Source organism: Rhinoderma darwinii, chromosome 3 (genome assembly GCF_050947455.1).
Source record: "Rhinoderma darwinii isolate aRhiDar2 chromosome 3, aRhiDar2.hap1, whole genome shotgun sequence".
In the NCBI taxonomy this organism is placed as follows: Eukaryota; Metazoa; Chordata; class Amphibia; order Anura; family Rhinodermatidae; genus Rhinoderma; species Rhinoderma darwinii.
In genome coordinates this window covers 115681250-115706075 of record NC_134689.1, presented here as the reverse complement: position 1 = coordinate 115706075, position 24826 = coordinate 115681250, and the positions used below count along the sequence as shown (strand labels likewise).

Genomic DNA, 24826 nt, shown 5'->3' with positions numbered 1-24826 from the left:
CCCTGCCGTGTGTCCAAACAGCCATTTATGACCACATGTGGGGTATTGCCTTAATCGGGAGAAATTGCTTTACAAATGTTGGGGTGCTTTTCTCCTTTATCCATTATGGAAATGAAAAAATGCAACATTTAGAGTAAAAAGTGTTGATATTCATTTTCACAGCCTTATTCCACTAAGTTCAGCAAAAAACCTGTGGGGTCTAAATGCTCAGTATACCCCTCGATAAATTCCTTGAGGGCTTTAGTTTCAAAAATGAGGTCACTTTTGGGGGGTGTCCACTGTTTTGGTCCCTCAGGGGCTATGCAAATGCAACAGGACACCCAAAAACTATTCCAGCAAACTTGAGCTTCAAAAGCCAAATGTCGCTCCTTCCCTCCTGAGCCCTGCCGTGTGTCAAAAAAGCAGTTTATTACCACACATGGGATATTGCCGTAATCGGAAGAAATTGATTTTCAAATGTTGTGGTGCATTTTCTCCTTTATTTCTTGTAAAAATAGAAAATGTCCACTTTTTATTCGAAAAACTGTAATTTTCAATTTCACAGCATAATTTCACTAAATTCTGCAAAAAAAACAGTGGGGTCAAAATGCTCACTATACCCCTCAATAAATTCCTTCAGGGGTCTAGTTTCCAAAATGGGGTCACTTTTGGGGGGATACCACTGATTTGGTCTGGCAGGGGCTTTGCAAATGTGACATGGCGCCGCAAAGCATTCCAGCAAAATTTGAGCTATGCTTCTTCCATTCTAAACCCTGCCGTGGGTATGAACACCAATTTATGTCCATATATCGGGTATTGCCGTGCTCAGGAGAAATTGCTTTACAAATATTGGGGTACTTTTTCTCCTTTAGCCCTTGTGAAAATGAGAAAAATCTAAGCCAAAACTAAATTTTAGGGGAAAAAATTTAGATTTTCATTTTGACAGCTTACTTCCAATTCTGCAAAAAAATCTGTGGGGTCAAAATGCTCACTATACCCCTATATTCCATAAGGGATGTAGTTTTCAAAATGGGGTCACTTTTGGGGGGTTTCCACTGTTTTTGGCCCTCAGGGGCTTTGCAAATGCGACATGGCACCGATAACCATTATAGCAAAATTTGAGCTACAAAAGCCAAATGGCACTCCTTCCCCTCTGAGGGCTGCCGTGTGTTCAAACATAAGTTTGACCACATATGGGGTATTTCCGTAATTGGGAGAAATTGCTTTACAAATGTTGGGGTGCAATTTCTCCTTTATTCTTTGTAAGGGTATGTGCACACGATGAGAGGCTTTTACGGCTGAAATTAGACTGTTTTCAGGAGAAAACAGCTGCCTCGTTTCAGCCGTAATTCCTCCTCCTCGCATTTTGCGAGGCTTCTCTGACAGCCGTAAATTTTGAGCTGTGCTTCATTGAGTTCAATGAAGAACGGCTCAAATTACGTCTGAAAGAAGTGTCCTGCACTTCTTTTGACGAGGCTGTATTTTTACGCGTCGTCGTTTGACAGCTGTCAAACGACGACGCGTAAATGACAAGTCGTCTGCACAGTACGTCGGCAAAAGCATTCAAATGAATGGGCAGATGTTTGCCGACGTATTGTAGCCCTATTTTAAGACGTAAAACGAGGCATAATACGCCTCGTTTACGTCTGAAAATAGGTCGTGTGAACCCAGCCTAAGAATAAAAACATTGTATGTTTTATTTGAAAAAAATCTTGATTTTCATTTTCATGGCTTAATTCAAAGAAATTTAGGAAGAAAAACTGTGGGATCAAAATGCTCACTATGCCTCTAGATTAATTCCTTGGGGTGGTGTAGTTTCCAAAATTGTGTATTTTTGAGGGGTTTCCCTATAATGTGCCCCCACAAGATCTTTTCAAATCTGACATGGTGCCTAAAATATTTTCTAAATATTTTCAAAATAATTTCCTTTGCTGTGTTTCAGTCTATTAGCACACTAGGGCCATATATGGGATATCTCTAAAAACAGCAAAGAGTCTGGGCAATAAATATTGTGCTGCGTTTCTCTGGTAAAATCTTCTGTGTTACAGGAAAAAATTTATTACCAATGAATTTCGGGAAAAAAAATGAAATGTGTAAATTGCTCCTCCACATTGCTTTAATTCCTGTGAAACGTCTAAGGCTGGGTTCACACGACCTATTTTCAGACGTAAACGAGGCGTATTATACCTCGTTTTACGTCTGAAAATAGGGCTGCAATACGTCGGCAAACATCTGCCCATTCATTTGAATGGGTTTGCCGACGTATTGTGCAGACAACCTGTAATTTACGCGTCGTCGTTTGACAGCTGTCAAACGACGACGCGTAAATGGACTGCCTCGGCAAAGAAGTGCAGGGCACTTCTTTGCCACGTAATTTGAGCTGTTCTTCATTGAACTCAATGAAGCACAGCTCAAGATTTACGAGCGTCTCAGACGGCTCGCAAAATGCGAGGAGGAGCATTTAGGGTATGTTCACACGAGGGCGTCCGTAACGGCTGAAATTACGGGGATGTTTCAGCCTGAAAACATCCCCGTAATTTAAGCCGTAACGGCATGTGCAGGCGCTTGAACGGCGCGTCCATTACGGACGTAATTGGCGCTGCTATTCATTGGAGTCAATGAATAACGGCTCCAATTACGGCCAAAGAAGTGACAAGTCACTTCTTTGACGCGGGCGGCTATTTACGCGCCGTCATTTGACAGCGGCGCGTAAATTACGCCTCGTGTGAACAGACAAACGTCTGCCCATTGCTTTCAATGGGCAGATGTTTGTCAGCGCTATTGAGGCGCTATTTTCGGACGTAATTCGGGGCAAAAACGCCCGAATTACGTCCGTAATTAGTGCGTGTGAACATACCCTTACGTGTGAAACGAGGCAGCTGTTAACAGTCTGTCTTTTCACACGTAAATGCCTCTCATCGTGTGAACATACCCTAAGGGGTAAAGAAGCTTTCTTAATGCTGTTTTAAATACTTTGAGGGGTGCAGTTTTTAAAATTGGGTGATTTATGGGGACTTTCTAAACCATAAGACCCTCAAAGCCACTTCGGAACTGAACTGGTCCCTGAAAAAATAGCCTTTTGAAATTTTCTTGAAAATTGAATAAATTGCTGCTAAAGTTCTAAGCCTTGTAACGTCCTAGAAAAATAAAAGTACACTCAAAAAATGATGCATATATGAAGTAGACATATGAGAAATGTAAACTAGTAACTATTTGGATGGTATTACTATCTGTCTTACAAGCAGATACATTTAAATTTAGAAAAATGCTAATTTTCTCGAAATTTTGTTTTTCACAAATAAATATTGAATTTATCGATCAAAATTTTTTCACTAATATAAAGTACAATATGTCACGAGAAAACAATCTCAGAATCACTTGGATAAGTAAAAGCATTCCCAAGTTATTACCACATAAAGTGACCCATGTCAGATTTAAAAAAATAAGATACACATTTATCACTCACAGAATAGTTGATAAAAATATGATCACTGGTGTCCCGACCCATGTTCAGCCTCACTGCAGGATTTTGAATGGAACGAGGGTTGCGCATGTGCGCTGCCTCTTCATTCAAAGTCTATGGGAATAATGGAAACAGCCAGTGTACTTAGCTGTGTTCATCGACCCCTTAGACATTGAATGGAGTGGCAGCACACATGTGACCACCACTTTATTCAAATGCCTCCTCACTGGAATAGTACTGTGAGAAGGAACGGGGATCGGTGGGGGTTTCCAGTGGTAGGGCCTCCAGCGATCATACATTTATCACCTATCCTGTGGATAGGTTATAAAGGTCCTTCATGGGAAACACCTTTAAAGCCCTTTTACACAGATCAATATGATCGCTCTCTCGATCAATGCCCTGTGTAAACATGTCAAATATCAGCTGATGAACCAGCAAACACACCTTTTATGTGACCAAAAAAATGGTCGTTCGTTGGTGGCACAGCTCCCTGTGTAAATAGGGAGATGTGCTGCCAACATGATGCAAATGCATGGGGTCGAATGAGGGAATGATCGTTTGTAAACCTACTAAACGATCATTGCTCCATCTAAATCAGGGGTCTCAAGCACGCGGCCCGCGGGCCTCATGCGGCCCCTAGGGCTGTCATCTGCGGCCCGCGGGACACAGAGGCGCTAGTACAGACTCTGCTCCGGGACTCTGGAATTCCCTGACATCGCTGTCTACATATGAACAGCGATGTCTGGGGCTTCCCCAAAGCCGGAGTCCCATGCAGAGCGCTAGTATAGTCTCTGCTCCGGGACTCTGTGGAATTCCCTGACATCGCTGTCCATATATGGACAGTGTGTCAGGGTCTTCCCCAGATCGGAGTCCCGGGCAGAGCGCTAGTATCGGCTCTGCTCCGGGACTCTGTGGAATTCCCTGACATCGCTTTCCATATATGGACAGTGTATCAGGGTCTTCCCCAGAGCGGAGTCCCGGGCAGAGCGCTAGTATCGGCTCTGCTCCGGGACTCTGTGGAATTCCCTGATATCGCTGTCCATATATGGACAGTGTGTCAGGGTGTTCCACAGAGCAGAGTCCCGGGCAGAGCACTAGTATCGGCTCTGCTCCGGGACTCTGTGGAATCTTCTGACATCGGTGTCCATGTTTGGACACACAATGTCTGGGGCTTCCCCAGAGTGGAGTCCCGGGCAGAGCACTAGTACAGGCTCTGCTCCGGGACTCTGTGGAATCTTCTGACATCGGTGTCTTTGTATGGACAGCGATGCCTGGGGCTTCCCAGGAGCTGGAGTCCCGGGCAGAGCGCTAGTATAGGCTCTGCTCCGGGACTGTGGAATCGTCTGACATCGCTGTCTACATATGGACAGCGATGTCTGGGGCTTCCCCAGAGCTGGAGTCCCGGGCAGAGTGCTAGCATAGTCTCTGCTCTGGGACTCTGTGGAAGCCTCTGACATTGCTGTCCATACATCGACAGTGATGTCAGGAGCTTCCTCAGAGCAGGAGTCCCAGTAATGTCAGGAGCACAGCTGGAGTCCCAGGAAGAGCCTGCTAGAGCTCTGCCCGGGACTCCAGCTCTGGGGTTGGTTGACCCTGACATCCATGTCCATATATGGACAGTGATGTCAGGAGCAGAGCTGGAATCCCAGGCAGAGTGCTAGAAGCGGCTCTGCTCCGAGACTCCAGCTCTGGGCAAGCCCCTGACATCACTGTCCATATATGGACACTGATGTTAATGGCTTCCCCAGAGTTCCGGCGCAGAGCCTATACTAGTGCTCTGCTCCGGGACTTCGGCTCCGGGGTTGCCCCGGGTATCACATTCCGGTCTAGGAGGATCCCCTGACATCACTGTGTATGGACAGTGACGTCAGGGGCTCCAACAGTAGAGGAATCCCCAGCCAAAGCGTCGGCAACGCTTTGGCTGGGGATTCCACTCCTAGAGGGAGCCCCAATGGAGCTCTCTACTTGGGGTGTGTGTGGCATTATCTGCAGAGGGCACTGTGGCAGCATCTGTGGAGGGCACTGTGGCAGCATCTGCGGAGGGCACTGTGGCAGCATCTGCTGAGGGCACTGTGGCAGCATCTGCTGAGGGCACTGTGGCAGCATCTGCTGAGGGCACTGTGGCAGCATCTGCGGGGGGCACTGTGGCAGCATCTGCAGAGGGCACTGTGGCAGCATCTACAGAGGGCACTGTGGCAGCATCTACAGAGGGCACTGTGGCAGCATCTACAGAGGGCACTGTGGCAGCATCTACAAAGGGCACTGTGGCAGCATCTACAAAGGGCACTGTGGCAGCATCTACAAAGGGCACTGTGGCAGCATCTACAGAGGGCAATGTGGCAGCATCTACAGAGGACACTGTGGCAGCATCTACAGAGAACACTGTGGCATTATCTAGGGGTGTGTTGCATTATCTACAGAGGGCACTGTGGCATTATCTACAGAGGGCACTGTGGCATTATCTACAGAGGGCACTGTGGCATTATCTACAGAGGGCACTGTGGCATTATCTACAGAGGGCACTGTGGCATTATCTACAGAGGGCACTGAGGCATTATCTACAGAGGACTCTGTGGCAGCATCTACAGGGGGTACTGTGGCAGCATCCACAGGGGGCACTGTGGCAGCATCCACAGAGGGCACTGTGGCACTATGGCACGATCTAAAAAGGGGCTGCCCAATCTTGACATGTGTGTCTGCCAAACACTGCTAACTGAGCCGCCGGACTGCATTTAGCAACACTTAAACTGGAAAACTGGATTGTTGAAATAAGCATGTGGAGAATTCTCTCAAATTTTAAACCTAGCGCTATTATTATAGTAATGTAGCATTATTATTCTAGTAATATAGTGTTATAGTAGTTCAAATAACTAATTGATTAACAATAATTTTGTATTGTATCAAATTTGAAAGTAATGCGACCCGTCAACTTCCCATTTTTTCTATATGTGGCCCACTTACCCGGCCGAGTTTGAGACCCCTGATCCAAATAGAGCAAACGAGCACCGACCGACAAGATGTATTGTCAATCGGCGCTCATTTAAAGGTGGTAAACATGGGAATATCTGCTCTCAGTCCACAACCAGTGTGTGCGCGCCCTGACTCCTCCTGCCTTAAAAGGCCAGCATTTGCCAATTCACACAGGTTTCCCAGAGTACTTAAAGGCTGTGTAAACCTTTTGCAGACTTTGTTTTAGTTTTAAAAAAAAAATTGACATTTTTTTATTGTAGCATAGTGTTTATTGCAACTTTGTAATTGTTTTTTATTAAAACATTTTATAAATTTTTGATATACAGCTTCCATGTATTCTGGATACATAGAAGCTGTATCTTGCACTGAAACCCGAATCCGTCAGGTAAGCAGGACTGACAACTTCGGTGACAGCAGCGGTACGTGCATGTGATCCACTTGTTACTGATCACATCAAAGTTCATAGATGTGATCGATAACAGGTGGATGCTGCGTTTTAAAGCTGATATGACGGATTCGGGTTTAAGCACAAGATACAGCTTCTATGTATCCAGGATACATAGAAGCTGTATCTCAAAAAGTAAAACATTTTTTAAATAAAAAAAACAATTACAAAGTTGCATTAAAGAGGCTCTGTAACCAGTTTATAACTGCCCCATCTCCTACCTAATCTAAAAGGCGCTTTGATGTAGATAACTACTATCTTAAAATGTTTATAACTTGGTAAAAAATAAACATTTAAAAAAACAAAAAAAACAGTACTTATCTACATCAAAGCGCCTATTAGACTAGGTAGGAGATAGGGCAGTTATAAACTGGTGACAGATCCTAATTAAACACTATAATACATTATTATTTTTTAAAAAGTCTTCAAAGGTTTACATAGCTTTTAAAGTACCCTATTCCTTTGATCTGAGCCTGATAATACCTGTTTCGCTAATTTTCGTGCCGGATTATTTTATTAGATTTACTGTTGCCTGTACTTTGACCACATCTTGTCTGCCGCCTTCCATAGCCTTCTACCTGTCTCCTGTTATGACCATATTCTTGCTGTCTTCACCTCTGGCTGATCTTACAGTGAGTGACCATCTGTCCTCCTGCCCTGCCCTCTCCCTGTATTGACCGTGTTCTTGCCTACTATTTGGAAACTTTTTGTCTGTTCATGTCAACCATTGCCAACAGAGTCTACTCTGGGGGTAGCGACCTGGGAATTCCTAGCAGTCAGTCCAAATCTTTAGGAGGTTAAATGGTAATCACCTGGGAATCCCTTAGACTTTTCTTCCTGGATTAGCCCCAAGCCAAATCCGTTGACAGCACAATGGGTTCACAACACGCTTGTATCACTGGCCAACCAATACTAAATATTATGTCGGCCCGTTAAGCCTGAATTGTATATCATAGCAACGTATTTCTTGTATATAATTTATTCAGACACAGTATTATTCTGGCCGGAGCCATGTCAAGCATAATCATTGAACATTGACCATCTGACTGTAGAATACAGTTTGCAGTGGGGCCGACAACAATCAAGTTAATTAAAGAAAAACTAACTGGCAAAAATCTGTATGAAAAGCAACAACCAGAATACTTACAACCAGATTCTCTGCCTTGCCGGTCACTGATAACCCGAGAGATGGACCTCCAGCTAGGGACTTCTTCAGATTCTCCTTTACTTCTGCAAGTTGTAGCTCCAAATCTACACGGCTCTTTTCGTTGTTCTTACACTGTTCTTCTAATAAGGCTAACCTTGTCTCTAGATCCTGCTGCTGCTTTCCTGAACATAAAGAGTAAACATGAGTTAGGGTCCTATTACAAGGCCTGAAGTGGGCCGTTTAAACAAGCGCCAATCAAGGAGACAGCTCGTTGGTTGGCGTTCTTTTGCTCCTTTCACATGGAGCAATGATTGCTTATGTCTTGGGACGAGCGCTCGTTACTCCGATCACTTGTTCCCATACATTTTGATCATGTCGGCATCGCATCTCTGTTTACATAGGGAGATTTGCTGCCGACAGCGATGATTGTTAATGCTGCATAAAAGAGCAGATCAGCCGATGAACAAGCCTTTGCTTGTTCATCGGCTGATCATTGCCCTGTATACAAACGGGCAACGATTGGTAACAAGCGTTCATATAAAGGCTCGTTTGCCCGATCATTGGCCTGTGTAATATTAAGAATATATATCTTTATAATGCAGCTTTGCGGAAAAAGTGACATAGTGCAGCAACTACCCGAACAACATATCAACCTAGGTAGATACCGAATACTTTAGGGCTACAAAGGGTCTTGCTAATGGTCAGTCACTGTATCACCTAGCACAAATACAGGCACTTCATGGGCTAGGATGAAATAACTTTGCTGTCTTTGTTTTCTTACGGATAAATTAGAAAGGAAGATATCTATGATTTTTCAGAAATTGAGGGAGTGGGTCATAGGTAGTACATACAACTTTTGACCAACTCACGGGTTTATTTTTTCATAATCCACCTAAAGTGTGACTAGACCCATATTTGAGTGTATAAACACCAGTTACAATACCTGTTATATTCCATCATGAAAATTAAAGTTATTGTCCGGGATTAGAAAAACAAGACAACTGCCACACCTGTCCACAGGTTGTGTGTGGTATTGCAGCTCAACAACCTCCTATATGGAGTGGAGTTGCAATACTAGACACAACTTATATACAGGTGTGGTGCTGTTTATGGACAAAGGCAATCATGTTCTAATCCTGTAGAACCACTTAAATCTGTAAAGAATTGGAACACATTACTATTAAATATCTACCAGCATAATACCTTTTTTAAGATAGGTTCTTTTTAAATAAGAAATCAAACCCCAGAAATGTGCTACAGAGGTATTTTAACATTTTGTGGATCTTCACTAATGAATACAATTTGAATTCATACAATAAAAGCTGTCACATTTGTTTTACTTATTACCTATGCTATTCTTCAACATCTCCTTGACTTCTCTTCTTTCTTTCCTCAGTGCTACCAGCTTGTTTCTGATCGCTTCTTTCTCCTTTTCCAGACGTTCTTTTTCTATCACAAACATACGTGCATCTTCCTCGGCTCTGGTTTTACCATATTTGTACTGGTTGGCATCTGAAAAAGATAGAGCTTATATAGGGCTGTTTTTACCATAGATCTACCAGAGAAAGCAGGGCAAAAAACCAACATGCACATCCAGAATTATATCAAAGCAATAACAACATTTTATTGACACGAAAAAAAAAAGGGGAGACGTTGTATACAAAAATACAGTGATCCACAAAAACAAGGAATGTGACATACAATGCAAAAATGCACATCATAAGAATCAGACAATAGATAGAAGCCTGGCAGGGGAGCGCACACTAAAAAACAAAGAACAGCCCGATTAGTGTGTGCCCCCCTGCTGGGCTTGTGTCTATTGTCTGATTCTTAAGATGTTTCAGGTTTTTGCCTTTTTGCATTGTATGTCATATTTGTTGAAGATCTTATCCTATTTTAGGAAATGTTATATGCATTGAAGTGGGATCCTTATTGGGGTTTCTCATGTAGTCCAGCAGGTCTGATCTAGTCTGGGTTTTTTGCACACTGTGCGGTGTATCTTATTGTGGATCACTGTCTGTATTTTTGTATACAACGTTTTCAACTTGTTTGTCTTCCCATTTGTTTTTCTTATTGCTTTGATATAATTCTGGATGTGCATTTCGGGTTTTCTCTGATACTTATACCGTAGTTGCTTTATTCAGGGCATAGATTGTGCACTCCGCAGATAGTTAGTGTGTCTGTCCATTCCTGGCCTTCTTGTATTTACCATAAAGGCAAACAAGGCATGCGGAAGAATGACACATTGTTATTTATTATTTTCTCATTAAAGGGGTTCTCAGCTTTGGACATTTCCTACTTGTTGGAAGGGTCCTTTGACAATAAGCTGATAAAGTCCCCTCCCTGTTGGGAACCTTAGCAATCAGTTGTTATCTGTGGGGAAATCTGTCAGTAAGTTTTCAATTTACCTGCAGCGCCACCACAGGGGAAATTAAGCATTACACAGTGCCCATTCATGTCTTTATACCCGCTCTACACTCTGGTAATTTGAACTAATGGAAGGTGTACATGACAGCACTGCACCTGCCAGATACTGTTGTCATCAGCATCTCTTAGTACTGCATCTGCAGATTTTGTGCCTGTAATTTCAAGAAATCATATCTCGGCATAGGCTTCTTTCTTTTGTTAGATTTAACATCATTACTTTCTGTTTTTAGGGTTAGTTGCATACTAGAGCTTGTAATAATAAATATTTAGTAGCTTTTAATGTGTAGCGCTTACTTGACGCATGGCGTTTGACTTTAATTTCAGGGTCCAACCTGCGGGATTTCTCACTACAAGACGACGCATGGCGCTTCACTTGTGTTCCTCCTTGTGTGCGTTTAGGGTCTTCAACCTGAAAACAGGAATAGTGGTTGAAATAAAGTACATTGGCTCCCACTACTGGACACAATATAGAATGCAATCAACTATAAAAACATAGTGCCATGTATTCTGTAGAAAACGCCTTATTTCAACACTCGGCTCAGTACTTACCTTTTCATAGGCCACATCATCATAGACTCGAGAGTCACTGCTGCCGCTGTGTGAGGATTTTGCCCACCTAAAAGTAAGGAATGATATATGCTGTTAGCATAGCTCCCAACCGTCCCGGATCCAGCAGGACAGTCACGGTTTTTAACCGCTGTCCCGCCGTCCCGGGAGGTCTGAAAAATGTCCCGCTATGCCCCTTTGAGTCACAGACTCCGTCTCCCTGTGGCCAGCCACGCCCCACTCCCCTCCGTAAAGGTCAACGTAAAGCAAATTGAATTAGCTTATATTGACCTTACTCACTGCAGGCAGCTCACGAGTCAGGCCCAGCGTGAGTACGTCGCTCGGTGAAATTGCGTTGTGTGCCCAGAGTAAGGGAGCGGGACGCGCGCTCAACAGGCAGCACGGCACCGAGCCACCGGTCACCCAAAAAACAGACAGACTACTGTGAGTAGAGAAAAGTGTAAAAATTGGAGTAAAAAAATAACAGAGTGCCTGGAGACACTAGCGTTTCTAAAAACATAAAATGAATGACATTTATTTTATGATTTTAGAAACGCTAGTTTTTTCAGGCACTGGCTTCTTAAATATAAAAAGGCCCGAGTGAATCATGCCCCATATGGAGTTAAAGGGGGTTTCTCACAAACATGTATCCCTAATTCACAGGATATGGGATACATGTGTGATCGCTGTGGGTCTGACCACTTGGACCCCCAGCGATGAGGAGAATTGGGAACCGAAAGTCCCTCGAAGTGCTCCATAAGAATGTAGGGGTAGTGCGCATGCTCGACCATTAATGGAGCGCTGGCTGAGCGTGAGCACCAGCGCTCCATTCTTATGTAGCACTTCGGGGGACTTTTGGTCCCCCGTTTTCCTCATTGCTAGGGGCCCCAGTGATCACACATTTAACCCCTTATCCTGTGGATTAGGGATACATGTGTTTGTGGGGAAAACCCCTTTAATTTGTAATATATGATGTTTCAGATCCTTAATTGGTCACGTTACGCTGCAGCCAATCGCTGGCCTCAGCACTAAGGCCAGTGATTCAGTGCAGCTATGGGGGTATTATACTGTATGGGGGCAGCTATGGAGCACTATACTGTATGGGGCATCTGTGTGGGCATTATACTGTACGGGTGCAACTATGGGGGCATTATATTTTGTGGGGGCAGCTATGGGGCATTACACTGTATGGGAGGTACTATGGGGGCATTAGTACATCCCACAGAGTATATTGGGGTATTATACTGTGTTGGGGTAGCAGTGGGGGCATTATACTGTGTTGAAGACACTATGGGGTATTATACAGTGTGGGGGGTCAGCTATAGAGGCATTATACTGTGTAGGGGATTCTATGGGAGCATTGCACTGTGTGGGCTGAATGGGCGGAGTTAGAGGCATGGCCTAACAGGGGAAACATTTGCTATGCGCGCCGCTTCCATTGTCCCTCTTTACGAAACTGAAAAGTTGGGAGGTATGCTGTTAGTATAGCAAATACATTAACCGTACACTTTAAAGGCTATGTAATCCTTTGAACACTTTTTTTTAAATAAAACAATGTATCATAGTGTTTTAAGCAACTTTGTAATTGTATTTTATTAAAATTAGTTTTTACTTATTTTTAGATACAGCTTCTATGTATGTTGTGTACAGATCAGCTGTATCTTGCGCTCAAACCCAAATCCGTCAGGACAGTGGGACTGATGGCTTCGGTGACAATGGGTTCATAACTTAGATGTGTCAGAGACACCCAGGACCCGCTGTCACCGAAGAAGTCAGACCTGCTGACCTGACATATTCGGGTTTGAGCGCAAGATACAGCTTCTATTTATCCAGGATACATAGAACCTGTATCTGAAAAAATAAAAAAAATTATAAATAAAAAACAATTACAACTGGGCTTGCCTGATATTCATCGGTACTACAAGGCGGCACATTTGGTTCGCATTGTGGATTGGTGCAGACATGGCCCTCTCAAGCCTTGGGTCGAGTTGGAACAATCCTTTTTATCACAGCCTCTGTTTACGGCTCCATGGATGCTAGACCAAATTCCGAGACTTGTAAGATCCCATCTACTCATTGGACCCACACTCCAGGTAGCATCCCTCGCATTTAAACATTACCTCATCTCACCCTCCCCATCGCCACTATACCCTATACTGGACAATCGCTCCTTTCAGCCGGGATGCGAGCCTGGTCCCTTTAGCCAAAGTAGCTTCGCCCACAAGGCCCAAGCCCGCCATTACATCATAAACGACAGTTGGAAGACGTTATCTCAACTTACTGACAGTTCAGATCCGGGACACCTTCCGTTCTGGCAGACCTCCCAACTACATCACTTTCTATTATCCCCCCCCATCCACATATTCACGACCTGTAACCGCTTTCGAAACCATATGCACTACGTTGGGACTTCTTCGCCACACCCTTTCTTTAACATATAATCTGTTGAATTCCCCAAGGGATGATTCTCATTCGACTTACTTGGCCAAATGGGCGACAGACCTTAACTTTACTTTCACAGCAGACCTTCGTAAACCGGTTGTATACCATGACTCATCAATCTTCTATATCAAGTAAAATACAGGAAGCGGGCTTTAAAATAATGACGAGATGGTACAGGGTTCCCTCCAAACTTCACAAATTTTATCCCGAGGTCTTCCCCACGTGTTGGAGGTGTGGTAAAGGGGTGGGTGACCTTTTACATAACTTTTGGAATTGCCCCCGACTAGCTACCTTTTCGGACAATGTCTGGTACATAGCTTCCAAATTTACTGACTTCACATTGCCCAAGTCCCCTGGCTTCTTCCTGCTTCATCTGTGTGACATTCGTGTCTCCACATACAAGAAGTCGGTGGTGCTTCACCTAGTCAACACTGCATTTCGGCTATGTGAAAGCAGATTGAACCATACACAATGCGCCTTTTGTTTCAGAAGATCCAAGACTTGAAATGTATGAAAGAGCTCACTGCAGCCATACGGGACTCTAACGATAAATTAATGCGATCTTGGTCTACCTGGGTAAGCTTTGAGAACTCTTCGGAGTATATCTCCTTGCTGTCTTAATATCCTGATCAATATGGGACGGACGTTTATTGGTTGGATGCTGAGGATTGTTCCCTTCCCCTCCCCCTCTTCTTCACCCCCTCTCTTTCTAACTTTCTTCTCCCTCTCCACCTCCTCTCCATATTCTTCCCCATCCTTTTTATCCCACTATCCTCTTCTTCTAGAGGTCTCTGCCAATTCTGCTCAGTTGGACTTCTAGGATGATCGGTGTTTCCTCTTATCCTGCTTCCATTGTTTTATGTGTTCACTTGTTAAAATAGTATATCATCAAGTTATGAATCTGTATATACTTCCACTAGTTACTTGTGATAAATAAAAACAGAATTTAAAAAAAAAAACAATTACAAGGTTGCCTAATAAATTATAATACATTGTTTTGTTAACAAGAAAAGTGTTCAAACGTTTATATAGCCTTTTAGCATACATATTTTTAAGGGATAGTCTCTACTTTTGCCCCACATACCTCTGTCCCACTTCTCTTTTTAAATGTCCCTCTTTTGAGCTGATAAATAGATTTGCATTAATAAATTTAATATATTGCCCCACAAAGTGTCAACCTGGATGCTTATTGCATATTGTCTTTTGATGTGATGCAATTTGGGTCTCAAAAATGCTATATTCAGATGATTGTGATAATGTGTAAATAAAAAAATATTCAAGTGTGTAGACATGCGTTAAAAAATAGATCTTTTACCATATGAACCATAAGTGTGCCCCATTGACGATTCAAAAGTTGGGAGGTATGCATTTAGCCTCCACTTTACACTTGTTTTATTTGTTCTTTCCTCCTAATAACTCACATGAAAGAGTGCCGAACAGCAGTGACTATATTGGCTATCGTTTCCACATCTACATAGTCATAATGCAGGGCCTCAGGCTTGACTTTGGAGCCTGTTTGGGCAAGAAGAAGACCAAGCCATCGACCCATTTCTGCAGAACTCCTGGCCTGTAATAAGGATGAAAAATAAGACCTAAGACATTTGCAGGTTGAATGTATGATGTATATACCCTCATTGTAATTCATAATTTCATCTAAATGAATAACCCATTTCATGGTGAGACATATAAAGGCAGATTTATTAATGCTGTGGGTATGTGCACACGGCTTATTTTCGGCCGTTTGTCAGGCCCTAAACGTCCGAAAAATCGGAAGCAGAACGCCTACAAACATCTGCCAATTTATTTCAATGGGAAATACGGCATTCTGTTCCAACGGACGCGTAAAAAAACGCCTGCAAAAAAGAAGTGCATGTCACTTCTTGATCTGTTTTTGGAGCCGTTTTCCATTGACTCTATAGAAAAACAGCTCCAAAAATGGGCGTACAAAACACAGCAAAAAATGCGAGTTGCTTAAAAAACATCTGAAAACCAGGAGCTGTTTTCCCTTGAAAACAGCTCCGTATTTTCAGACGTTTTTTGCTAAACGTGTGAACATAGCCTAACAGTTAAACAGCGTAAATTTAGACAAGCAGTCTGAATATGCACCAAATTTATTACAAAGGCACATGTATGATAAATATGGCATATCTTTCAACATTCCTGTCTAACATTAGACCACCTTGGAGCTGGTTTAGTTTGCGACAAATATTTGCACCAGAAAATGTATAAAAAATGGCCAAAACATGTCGCTTACTAAAACAAGCCAAAATTACACCTATTTTCTACAACTCAAACTAAGGTGTTGAGCATGGCACAAAACCCTGTTCTTTCTGGCACATGTAAATAATAAATCTCATGCAAGTAGACACAAACAGGTGCACAACTGGACCGAACCAAGGAGCAGCAAGCATGAGAAATCTGACCCATTTTGTGTAGAATTGCTATAACTTTACCAAATTTACATAGCTGGGAATTTGTGTTACAATGAATTGTTAGGGTATGTTCACATGGCAGCCTCCGTTACGGCTGAAATTACGGAGCTGGTTTCAGGAGAAAACAGCTCCGGAATTTCAGACGTAATGGCATGTGCAAGCGCTTTTCGCTGCGTCCATTACGGACGTAATTGGAGCTGTTTTTCCATGGAGTCAATGGAAAACGGCTCTAATTACGTCTCAAGAAGTGACAGGCACTACTCTGACGCGGGCGTCTTTTTTACGCGCCGTCTTTTGACAGCGGCGCGTAAAAAAAATGACCGTCGGCACAGTACATCGTAAATCCAATTCAAATGAATGTGCAGATGTTTGCCGGCGCTTTGGAGCCGTATTTTCGGACGTAATTCGAGGCTAAAACGCCCGAATTACGTCCATAAATAGGGTTGTGAACCCAGCCTCAAAATGCATTTATTTAACAAACTCTCAGGGAAGATCTTGTTCTTGATACCTGTCATTTTATAGACAAAGGGTAAGCCATTATCTATTGAAGGGCAATGGTTACGTTGGCATATGCAGGTACCAAGAAATACCCTAAAATACAGGACCTCAAGCAAAGTCCCAGGTATAATATAATAGAGGGCTCAAGTAGAAGATCAGAGCCACTATATATGTTTGGGGAGATATTTATTGTACTCAATACCACCTACTAGTACTTGACAGCACACTCGTCTTATTCGTTATATCTGTTCTGCCCTAAAGACGCCACTTATTGTGGCGAAACAGGTAGGGAGGCTGAATGGAGACTAAAATGTTTAACCATTAAAGTCCATATTATTCCACTGTTAGTATATATAAGGGTGCTATTTGTGGACGCAAGCAGTGAGGTCAGCCTGTGTCCAACTGTACACACATAGGAGGAATGCCTTCAGTTTTTTATTTTGAAAAACGATCATTTTTGAGCAAGTTATGAGCAATTTTAGATTTATGCTAATTAGTTTCCTAATGCCCAACTGGGCGTTTTTTAACTTTTGAACAAGTGGGCGTTGTAAAGAGAAGTGTATGACGCTGACCAATCAGCGTTATACACTTCTCTCCATTCGTGTCCATTTGTACTCACAGCACAGCGTGATCTCGCGAGATCACACTGTGCTGTCATTCACAGCGTGATCTCGCGAGATCACTCTGTGATGTGTGAGTAAGTCCCACAGAAACTTTACCAAAGTGTCGGAAGTGTGAATAGACCTCGCATCCTCGCTGGAGGCAATGTCTATTCACTCTCAAGACACTTCAGTAAAGTTAGTGTGGGTGTATGTGACAGCACTGCGGGATCTCGCGAGATCACGCTGTGCTGTGAGTACAAATGGACATGAATGGAGAGAAGTGTATGACGCTGATTGGTCAGCGTCATACACTTCCCTTTACAACGCCCACTTGGTCAAAAGTAAAAAAACGTCCAGTTGGGCATTAAGAAACTAATTAACTTAATGTAAAGGATTTGCCAGGCACAACTTCTGTGTCGACGCCCATAGGTAATCAGTCTGCACCTGCTTCTATGTCTGTGAGACTGACTCCATCTTCCACCACCCGCCTAGGGCGGGTCGTTGCAAGTAGGCAGGGACTGAGTGGCGGGTAGATTAGGGCTCACTTGTCTGTTTCCCTACCCCGACATTACACTTAAATCTAAAATTGTTCATAGCTTGCTAAAAAATTATAGTTTTTCAAAATAAAAACCACTGCTGTTATCTACATTACAGCGCCAATCAGATTATATAGGAGATAGGGCACTTATAATCGGGTGACAGAGCCTCTTTAAATAACAGACACAACAACACAGGTTCATGGTCAAAACATTTTGATACAATTGTTTGTATGTCATATGATTTTTTTAGCGTATACCATTAAAATGCAGTTTTATTTAATTTGAAGTTCACACCGTTGGTGGAAGTATCCTATTGGGCAGTGTTCGCACAACCTTTACGTGTAGTAGAAGTATTTACAGCCCACTGCTATAACAACAGTAATCTTTTTCACTGATGACTAATATTGATAGTACTTTAATAAAGCAGAATTCTGTATTCCTATTTGAAAGTATGCAAAAGAAAACTACAGTTCTACATTGTGTATACAATTTCCTTGTGTTAAGAGATTTATAGATTTACATGACATGACTAAGATGTTATTTCATATTATCTATTATGTATATTATTATATTATGTCTTATGCTTACTAAAATATTGTGAATAAAATATAAAAGTACAAAATAGGAATATACCTCTAACACAGAGATTTCTTGATTTTGACGTAGTATTCGGAAAGCAAATGGATGCTGAGGCCCAAATCCTGGTGACACTTCACAGCCACGCAAGGCAATAGAATTAACATGAGTCCGGAGATCATTACGATCTTTGTGGAAATAAAGCGTCTGTCCCTTTAATCGGCACCAGCGCTCCTTCCAGCACTGATTCACAAGCGCATTCAAGAAGCCTAGGGCAGACAGCAGAGAGTAGAAGAGGATTTATTTTAAGGTGTATAAGTTGCATATACCATTTCCATTATGCTTGTTCATGTAGGTGCTAGACATCTAAATATTTGCTACCTTTTCAAAGTACAATGGGTCAGAAAAAAAACAATCAATCAAAAGAAATTACATCAGGTACATAAAATTACTTTAAAAACATGTTATCGTTGTTCCTTCATGTTTCAATCATGTGAAAATATATATATTTTCCTTTTTGAGCCAAGTAGCCTGGACTTTAGGCTGTTATTCCTACGGGCAAATTTTTTAGCAAACTAGGACAGGAGATAGACTTATGTATTCTAATGACAGAAAATGCACAAATTTTATCGCCAAAACGTGGAACCCTTTTAACACCACAGAGGTGGCATAAAGCTATTGATGATTTCCCCCAAAGTATATTAGAAACATGCACAACGTTTCATTATTTACATATGACTGTAAAAATATGTATGAAGAGCACTGTTCCACCACCATACTACTGTATGTCATCCTATGTGCAGCACCATCATAGGCCCCCCTCATCACGTTTCTGCCGTATGTTTATCATGTAAGCTGAGAAAGCTCCCGACGTACACGATAAACGTGTCTATAGGGCTCCATTAGAGTGATGTCCTTTTGGCCTCCATCAGGCTGGTATATATCAGTCTACCTTTTTTTTTAAGGATGTAATAGTGTAGAATACTACGCTATTCCATCCTGAGGGATTCCACAAAAAAAACAACGTCCGTCACGGGTATACGTTAAACACATATGTCGGGGCGTACTGTAACTGCAGAGAGTTCCAGTGACAGTGTGTCACTGGAGCTCCCTGCACAGGGCTGCAGGCAGCACTGCTGTCCTCCACCATGCTTCCTGCTTGTCCATGGCTGCTTTTTTCCTCGTTCCCGGCTACGCTTTTTCTTGTCCCTGGCTGCTTTTTACCCTCGTCCCTGGCTAATTTTTTCGATCGTCCCTGGTTGATTTTTTTTGTCTCGCCTAGGGCAGCCCTAGTTATGTAGCTTCATGGGGAGAGATAAAAAGCAGTCAGAGACTCAAGCATTTAGGGAGCGTTCTGCCTGGGACTCCAGTCTATTTATTGACAGTGACGTCAGGAGCTTCCCCAGGGCCGGAGTCCATGGTCAAAGCATCAGGTACCACTAAGCCTGGGTAGTGATTGGGGGTTGGGCTGAGTAAGCAACATATCCCCACTGTATACCTATACAGTGTGATATGATGCAGCTTTCTGTCAGAGTCCACCTGACGTATACCTCTGACGCAGAGTTTCCCAACCTTTTCGGACTAGAGGCACCCCTGGAAAAAAAATGTCCTCAGGGCACCCCTACCAAAAGTGTTAAGCGAAAGACATAAAACAGCTAAAAACAAGCTCTTAGGGTATGTTCACACAGCGCTATTTGTAAGGCAGAAAAAAATCTGCCTCAAAGTTCCTGAATTTTGAGGCAGGTTTCGAATTGACAGAGTTATTTGATGTTTTTTTAAGCCGTTGAAGCAAAAGACGCAGGAAAAAAAGCACTCCAAATGAGCGCCGCAGGTATTTTCTGCCTCCTATTAATTTCAATTGGAGGTCAGAGGTGGAATCCACTTGAAAGACCATCAGCCCCCCACTCACCGTAAAATAACCATCAGCCCACCACTCACAGTAAAATTACCATCCACCCCCCCACTCTCAGTATAATGACCATCAGCCCCCCACTCACAGTAAAATGACCATCAGCCCGCCACTCACAGATGCCCCCAGTAGATAGCGCTACACAGCCCCCAATAGATAGTGCCACACAACCCCTTGTAGGTAGTGCCACACAGCCCCTTGTAGGAAGTGCCACACAACCCCTTGTAGGTAGTGCCACATAGCCCCTTGTAGGAAGTGCCACACAGCCCCTTGTAGGTAGTGCCACATTGCCCCCTTGTAGGTAGTGCCACACAGCCCCCTTGTAGGTAGTGCCACACAGCCCCCTTATAGATGGCACCCCTCCCCCTTCCGGTAGATAGCGCCACTATAACTCCCTGAAGGAGCGGAATTCCCATTTGCACTTCACGCTGTGAGGAGGAGAGAAACCACTGCCGTGGCCGTGGTTCAGAGGAGTGTCGCGGCACCCCTGGAGGGTTCTCGCGGCACCCTGGTTGGGAACCACTACTGTGATGGAAGGGGAAGGCAATTACGTATGTGATGTCAAGGTTCCTTAAATGGGTGTACATAACATAAGGTGAGAATGTGTATAAATATAGAAAATAACTTTATACTGCTTCCCTCGTAGAAGCCAATGCACAAAGTAGAATCAGAAGTGTGTAGAACCCAGCACTGCTTAGGCTATGTTCACAATAGCGTCTGCCCTATTGTGTCCGGTGAAATCACGCACACTCCGACGGAACCCATTAAAGTCAATGGGTTTCGGCGGTATCCGTTGTGCAACGGAATCGTTGGTTCCGTCATTCCTTTGTTCTGCTCCTCTGACGGAGCAGAACAACGGAACACACCAACGCAGGTGTGAACCCAGCCTTACTGCTATATTGTCACTTACCACAGCAGGGGACATCTTCATCTGTAGATGAGGTATGCTGCTCCTCAGCAGACTGCTTCTTTTTAGAGAAACTAATTATCCGTGTAATTTTCTTCCCTGCAGCTCGGCTCATGGAACCTTTCAGCTCGGCCAGACCCGTCCTCCGACACTTTGCTGGAGGTAAGATTAATGTTTTTTAATATTGGTCTCTATCGGGAATATTAAATATGATCAAGCTCAGTCCAAACAAAACATTGTAATTTAAAGGTGTTTTCCCATCTTGAATATCGCTAGGATATGTCATTATTTTATGATCGTGGTGTTCTGACAAATGGGACCCCCACCGATCCTGTGTGGATGAAATGAGAATGGAAAAACTGTGAAGGGGATGCAGTGCTAAACCAGTGGCCCTTTAACTCTCAGGATCAGGGGGTCGGCAGTCAGACCCTAAATGATCAGAAAGTGATTGTATATCCTAGCAAGAACCCCTTTAATTACCATTCCACTTTGACTGAAACATTGTAAGTAAGCGTGAACCTTAGAAAATGTATTGGATATTCACCAGTAATATGAGATCTACATGTTCATGGCTTATATATAGTATAGAACTTGCAAGTGAACCAGTTTACCTAGGTTCCGCTGCAGAAATAAATTGCATTGTGTGAACCCACAAAAAGGTTACCTTTAGAAAGGCACAGGTGTTAAGCCCAATATTGCAGTAAGGGAACTCACCATTGTCCCTGTTCTCTTTCCCACTGCTGGGGGAGCTGTTTTCTCCATTGGCAGCACTGTCCGAATCAGATGTTTTGTCATGGGACAATCTCTGCAGACAATTAATAAGGGGACAGAGGATTAGACTAGAATCTTCAAAGTTCTTCAAAACTTCTCACAGCTGTGAGTTTGCTAGAAAATTTATCCATTCTAATGGATCCCCTGTGGGTTAGGCTCTGTTCACATCTGCATCGTGGCTACTGTTTATAACGGAAGCCTTAACGCAGTGCCAGATCCATCACAGGACAGATACCAGGGGCTCCTGAAAGACACCATTGACTTACAATGGGGTCTGTTGGGTTTTGCTGAGGTGTCCATTGTTTTGACAGAAAAAATAGCGCCACATAGCCTTACGGCTCTTACACCTGGCCATATTACGGATCTGTGTTGTATGGATCCGTGATACGGAGACCATAGCATGCTACAGAGGCACATGGAGGTTTTTCTTACATATTTTTATGGAATCTACTCCAGTCTTAATGAACAATTAGTTGGAGTAAAATGCAACACATTTTTTTAGAGACTGACGCTTCTTAATAAATGTGTTGCATCTTTCATCTGGCCGTGTCCAACAATTGTGGCGCAAGGACCGCGGCTGTGCACCATCTATTCCCCCCCTTCCCATTAGACATAAATCACGACATGCTGAGGCGACCTGGAGAGGAGACGAGTAACGGTAAATTGAGTATGTTTTCATTTTGGTCGGATGGGGAACAGTGGGTAGTCTGATCTGGGGGCAAGGTACGGGGTCGGCATGGTTCTCGGCCTTGCTATGCCCCACAGAGTGAAATCTACGGCAGCTAGGAGCTTGCGTAGATTTCCGCTATAACTTACACCAGTTTTCTAGCGTAAATTATAATGAATTTATTGGTTTACAATGACCCCATCCACCTTTATTAAACCCCACCCATTTGTCAAAAGTGCCAAGGGCAACGGAAAAAGATCAAAAGTCAACATTTTTAACAAAATTTGCAACTTTTCCGACTTTTCTATGCAATTGGATGTAAGCAGGAATGTCACCCTTCCCTGACAGCAAACGGAGTTCTTGAGAATGGTGAGAAACTTTTCATTATACAGTGATCAAGCGTTATTTACATCTAACTGAAAAAGCTCTTTAAATGATTTAACTATTTGTTCACCTTCCATACATCTGCAGCTTATTGCTGTTTAAAAGATGATTAAAAACACTGTATATTATAGTGTGATTACCAACAGTCTTGAACAGGAATGTCCCTTATGTGCCCCAAACCTGCCCAGGAACTCTTCCCAGTTTACAGGGTCACTGACCTTTTATGTAAGCCACAAATCAGGACTGCTAGTGAAACTAGGGCTGTGGGCAGGTATGAGGCTGGCACCTAGAAGAAGTGAGTAGCTCACCTTGTCCTGGTCCAGTCTATGCCTCAGTGCTGGGGATGCGAATGGCTGTACTGTGTTTGGGCTGCTGGCCTCTCTGATAACCTATATAAATAATAGAGGTCTGAGCATAGATAACCATATATATGTCCCATAACACAGAAAGAAATAAAGAATGCCAAAGAATATAGGTGATTGTATTGATGATGCTCTAGTACTAGGTATATTGTATCATTATTATGCACATTATAAGTGTATACATTTACATTACGTCACAAACTACACAACATTTTTCAGTCACACCATTAATTTATATTTACACATTCTAAGGAGTTCTAGACTTTTAAATAAATAGCGTGGACCAGTTCTGATTGCATTGGGCACTGTTTGTTTACATATGGTTGTCTTTCCCGATGGGGTATGAACATAGATTCCTATGTGTCTGATGGGATGGGCATCTAAAAAAAAGCAATGTCTTTTTTCTGCTGTACCCGCACTGTCAGTATGTTTTTTGGGTGTGTAAAAAAAACAGAAGAAAAAACCCCCACAAGCACGGGGAGAAAGAAAAACTCCTTGAAGATGTTGCCCCTGGTCAATTATACATAACGGACTATGGCCCCAAGAGAGGGTATGTGCATGAATGTCTTACTTGAGGTAGAGAAATTAGATTGTGAGCTCTGCTGGAGACAGGGACCAGTGTATTCTATGTACATTGCTCCAGCATATGTTACCACTTTATAAATACTGGGTAATAATAAACAATTATTTCTACCTGTAAGTCGCAACCACACATTTTTTGGTATATTTTATTGTATTTTTTTTTACCCTATAGTGTGAGAACTATGTATATAAGTATCATTACCCTCATCCATTCTTCAGCCTGCTCCCGACTCTGAACCGCCAACACAAGCAGCTCAGAATTAGGTAGGCAGAATCGCAGCTCATGCTTCTTACGTCTCCCGTCCTTGGGAACATAAGTGACACCGCATAGGGGCAAAGGCATTTCCAAGTGGGGATGCTGGTCCTTAGAGCTCTTGTAACACTGTAGAAAAAAACATCCATGACCAAAAATGCAGTATAAGATGTTCATGAACAATTTAACACAAAATATTGAAAATTCTTAAATTCTTCCTAGTATACAAATATTAGAGCTGCCCTGCTTACGTTCTGACCATAGTGTCGACCGATATAATGGAACACCAGTTAAGTACCATGAGCAATAACCAGTTTTTTATCTATCTATCTATCTATCTATCTATCTATCTATCTATCTATCTATCTATCTATCTATCTATCTATCTATCTATCTATCTATCTATCTATCTATCTATCTATCTATCTATCTATCTATCTATCTATCCATCTCATATCTATCTATCTATCTATCTATCTATCTATCTATCTATCTATCTATCTATCCATCTCATATCTAACTATCTATCTATCTATCTATCTATCTATCTATCTATCTATCTATCTATCTATCTATCTATCTATCTATCTATCTATCTATCTATCTATCTATCTATCTATCTATCTATCTATCTATCTATCTATCTATCTATCTATTCATTGCATTAACAGTATAAACGAAAAAAAAAAGGTACTCACATACCCCAACGTACAACAAAAGGCCAGTGACTAGTGAAAAAAACTAAAGAAAAGCTAAGGATATATTTTCACCTTATTGTTTAGTGCTAAGTATAGATACTACACTAGAAAAGGTAAGTAAATAAGATAGAGAGGCTCTGCTTGGACGATGGAGAGCTCCTCCACAGAGGAAATTATATAAATGGAGATGTCATCTGGCAGTATGGCTCTGAAACGCATTGTATCTT

General features: G+C 42.6%; 1 protein-coding gene across 1 annotated transcript in view; it reads right to left on the bottom strand.

Annotated features, from left to right (window-relative positions):
- The window catches only part of AFAP1L1 (actin filament associated protein 1 like 1), a 73705-nt gene that overhangs the window by 5910 nt on the left and 42969 nt on the right, over positions 1 to 24826 (bottom strand). Inside the window, exons 7-16 of the mRNA XM_075856596.1 lie at positions 23851 to 24030; positions 23013 to 23093; positions 21597 to 21687; positions 20886 to 21038; positions 18124 to 18335; positions 14841 to 14986; positions 10981 to 11047; positions 10726 to 10840; positions 9352 to 9516; positions 8005 to 8186 (exon numbers count right to left, since the gene is read on the bottom strand). Coding sequence (XP_075712711.1) covers positions 8005 to 8186; positions 9352 to 9516; positions 10726 to 10840; positions 10981 to 11047; positions 14841 to 14986; positions 18124 to 18335; positions 20886 to 21038; positions 21597 to 21687; positions 23013 to 23093; positions 23851 to 24030 — 1392 coding nt within the window. The remainder of the gene's footprint in view (positions 1 to 8004; positions 8187 to 9351; positions 9517 to 10725; positions 10841 to 10980; positions 11048 to 14840; positions 14987 to 18123; positions 18336 to 20885; positions 21039 to 21596; positions 21688 to 23012; positions 23094 to 23850; positions 24031 to 24826) is intronic.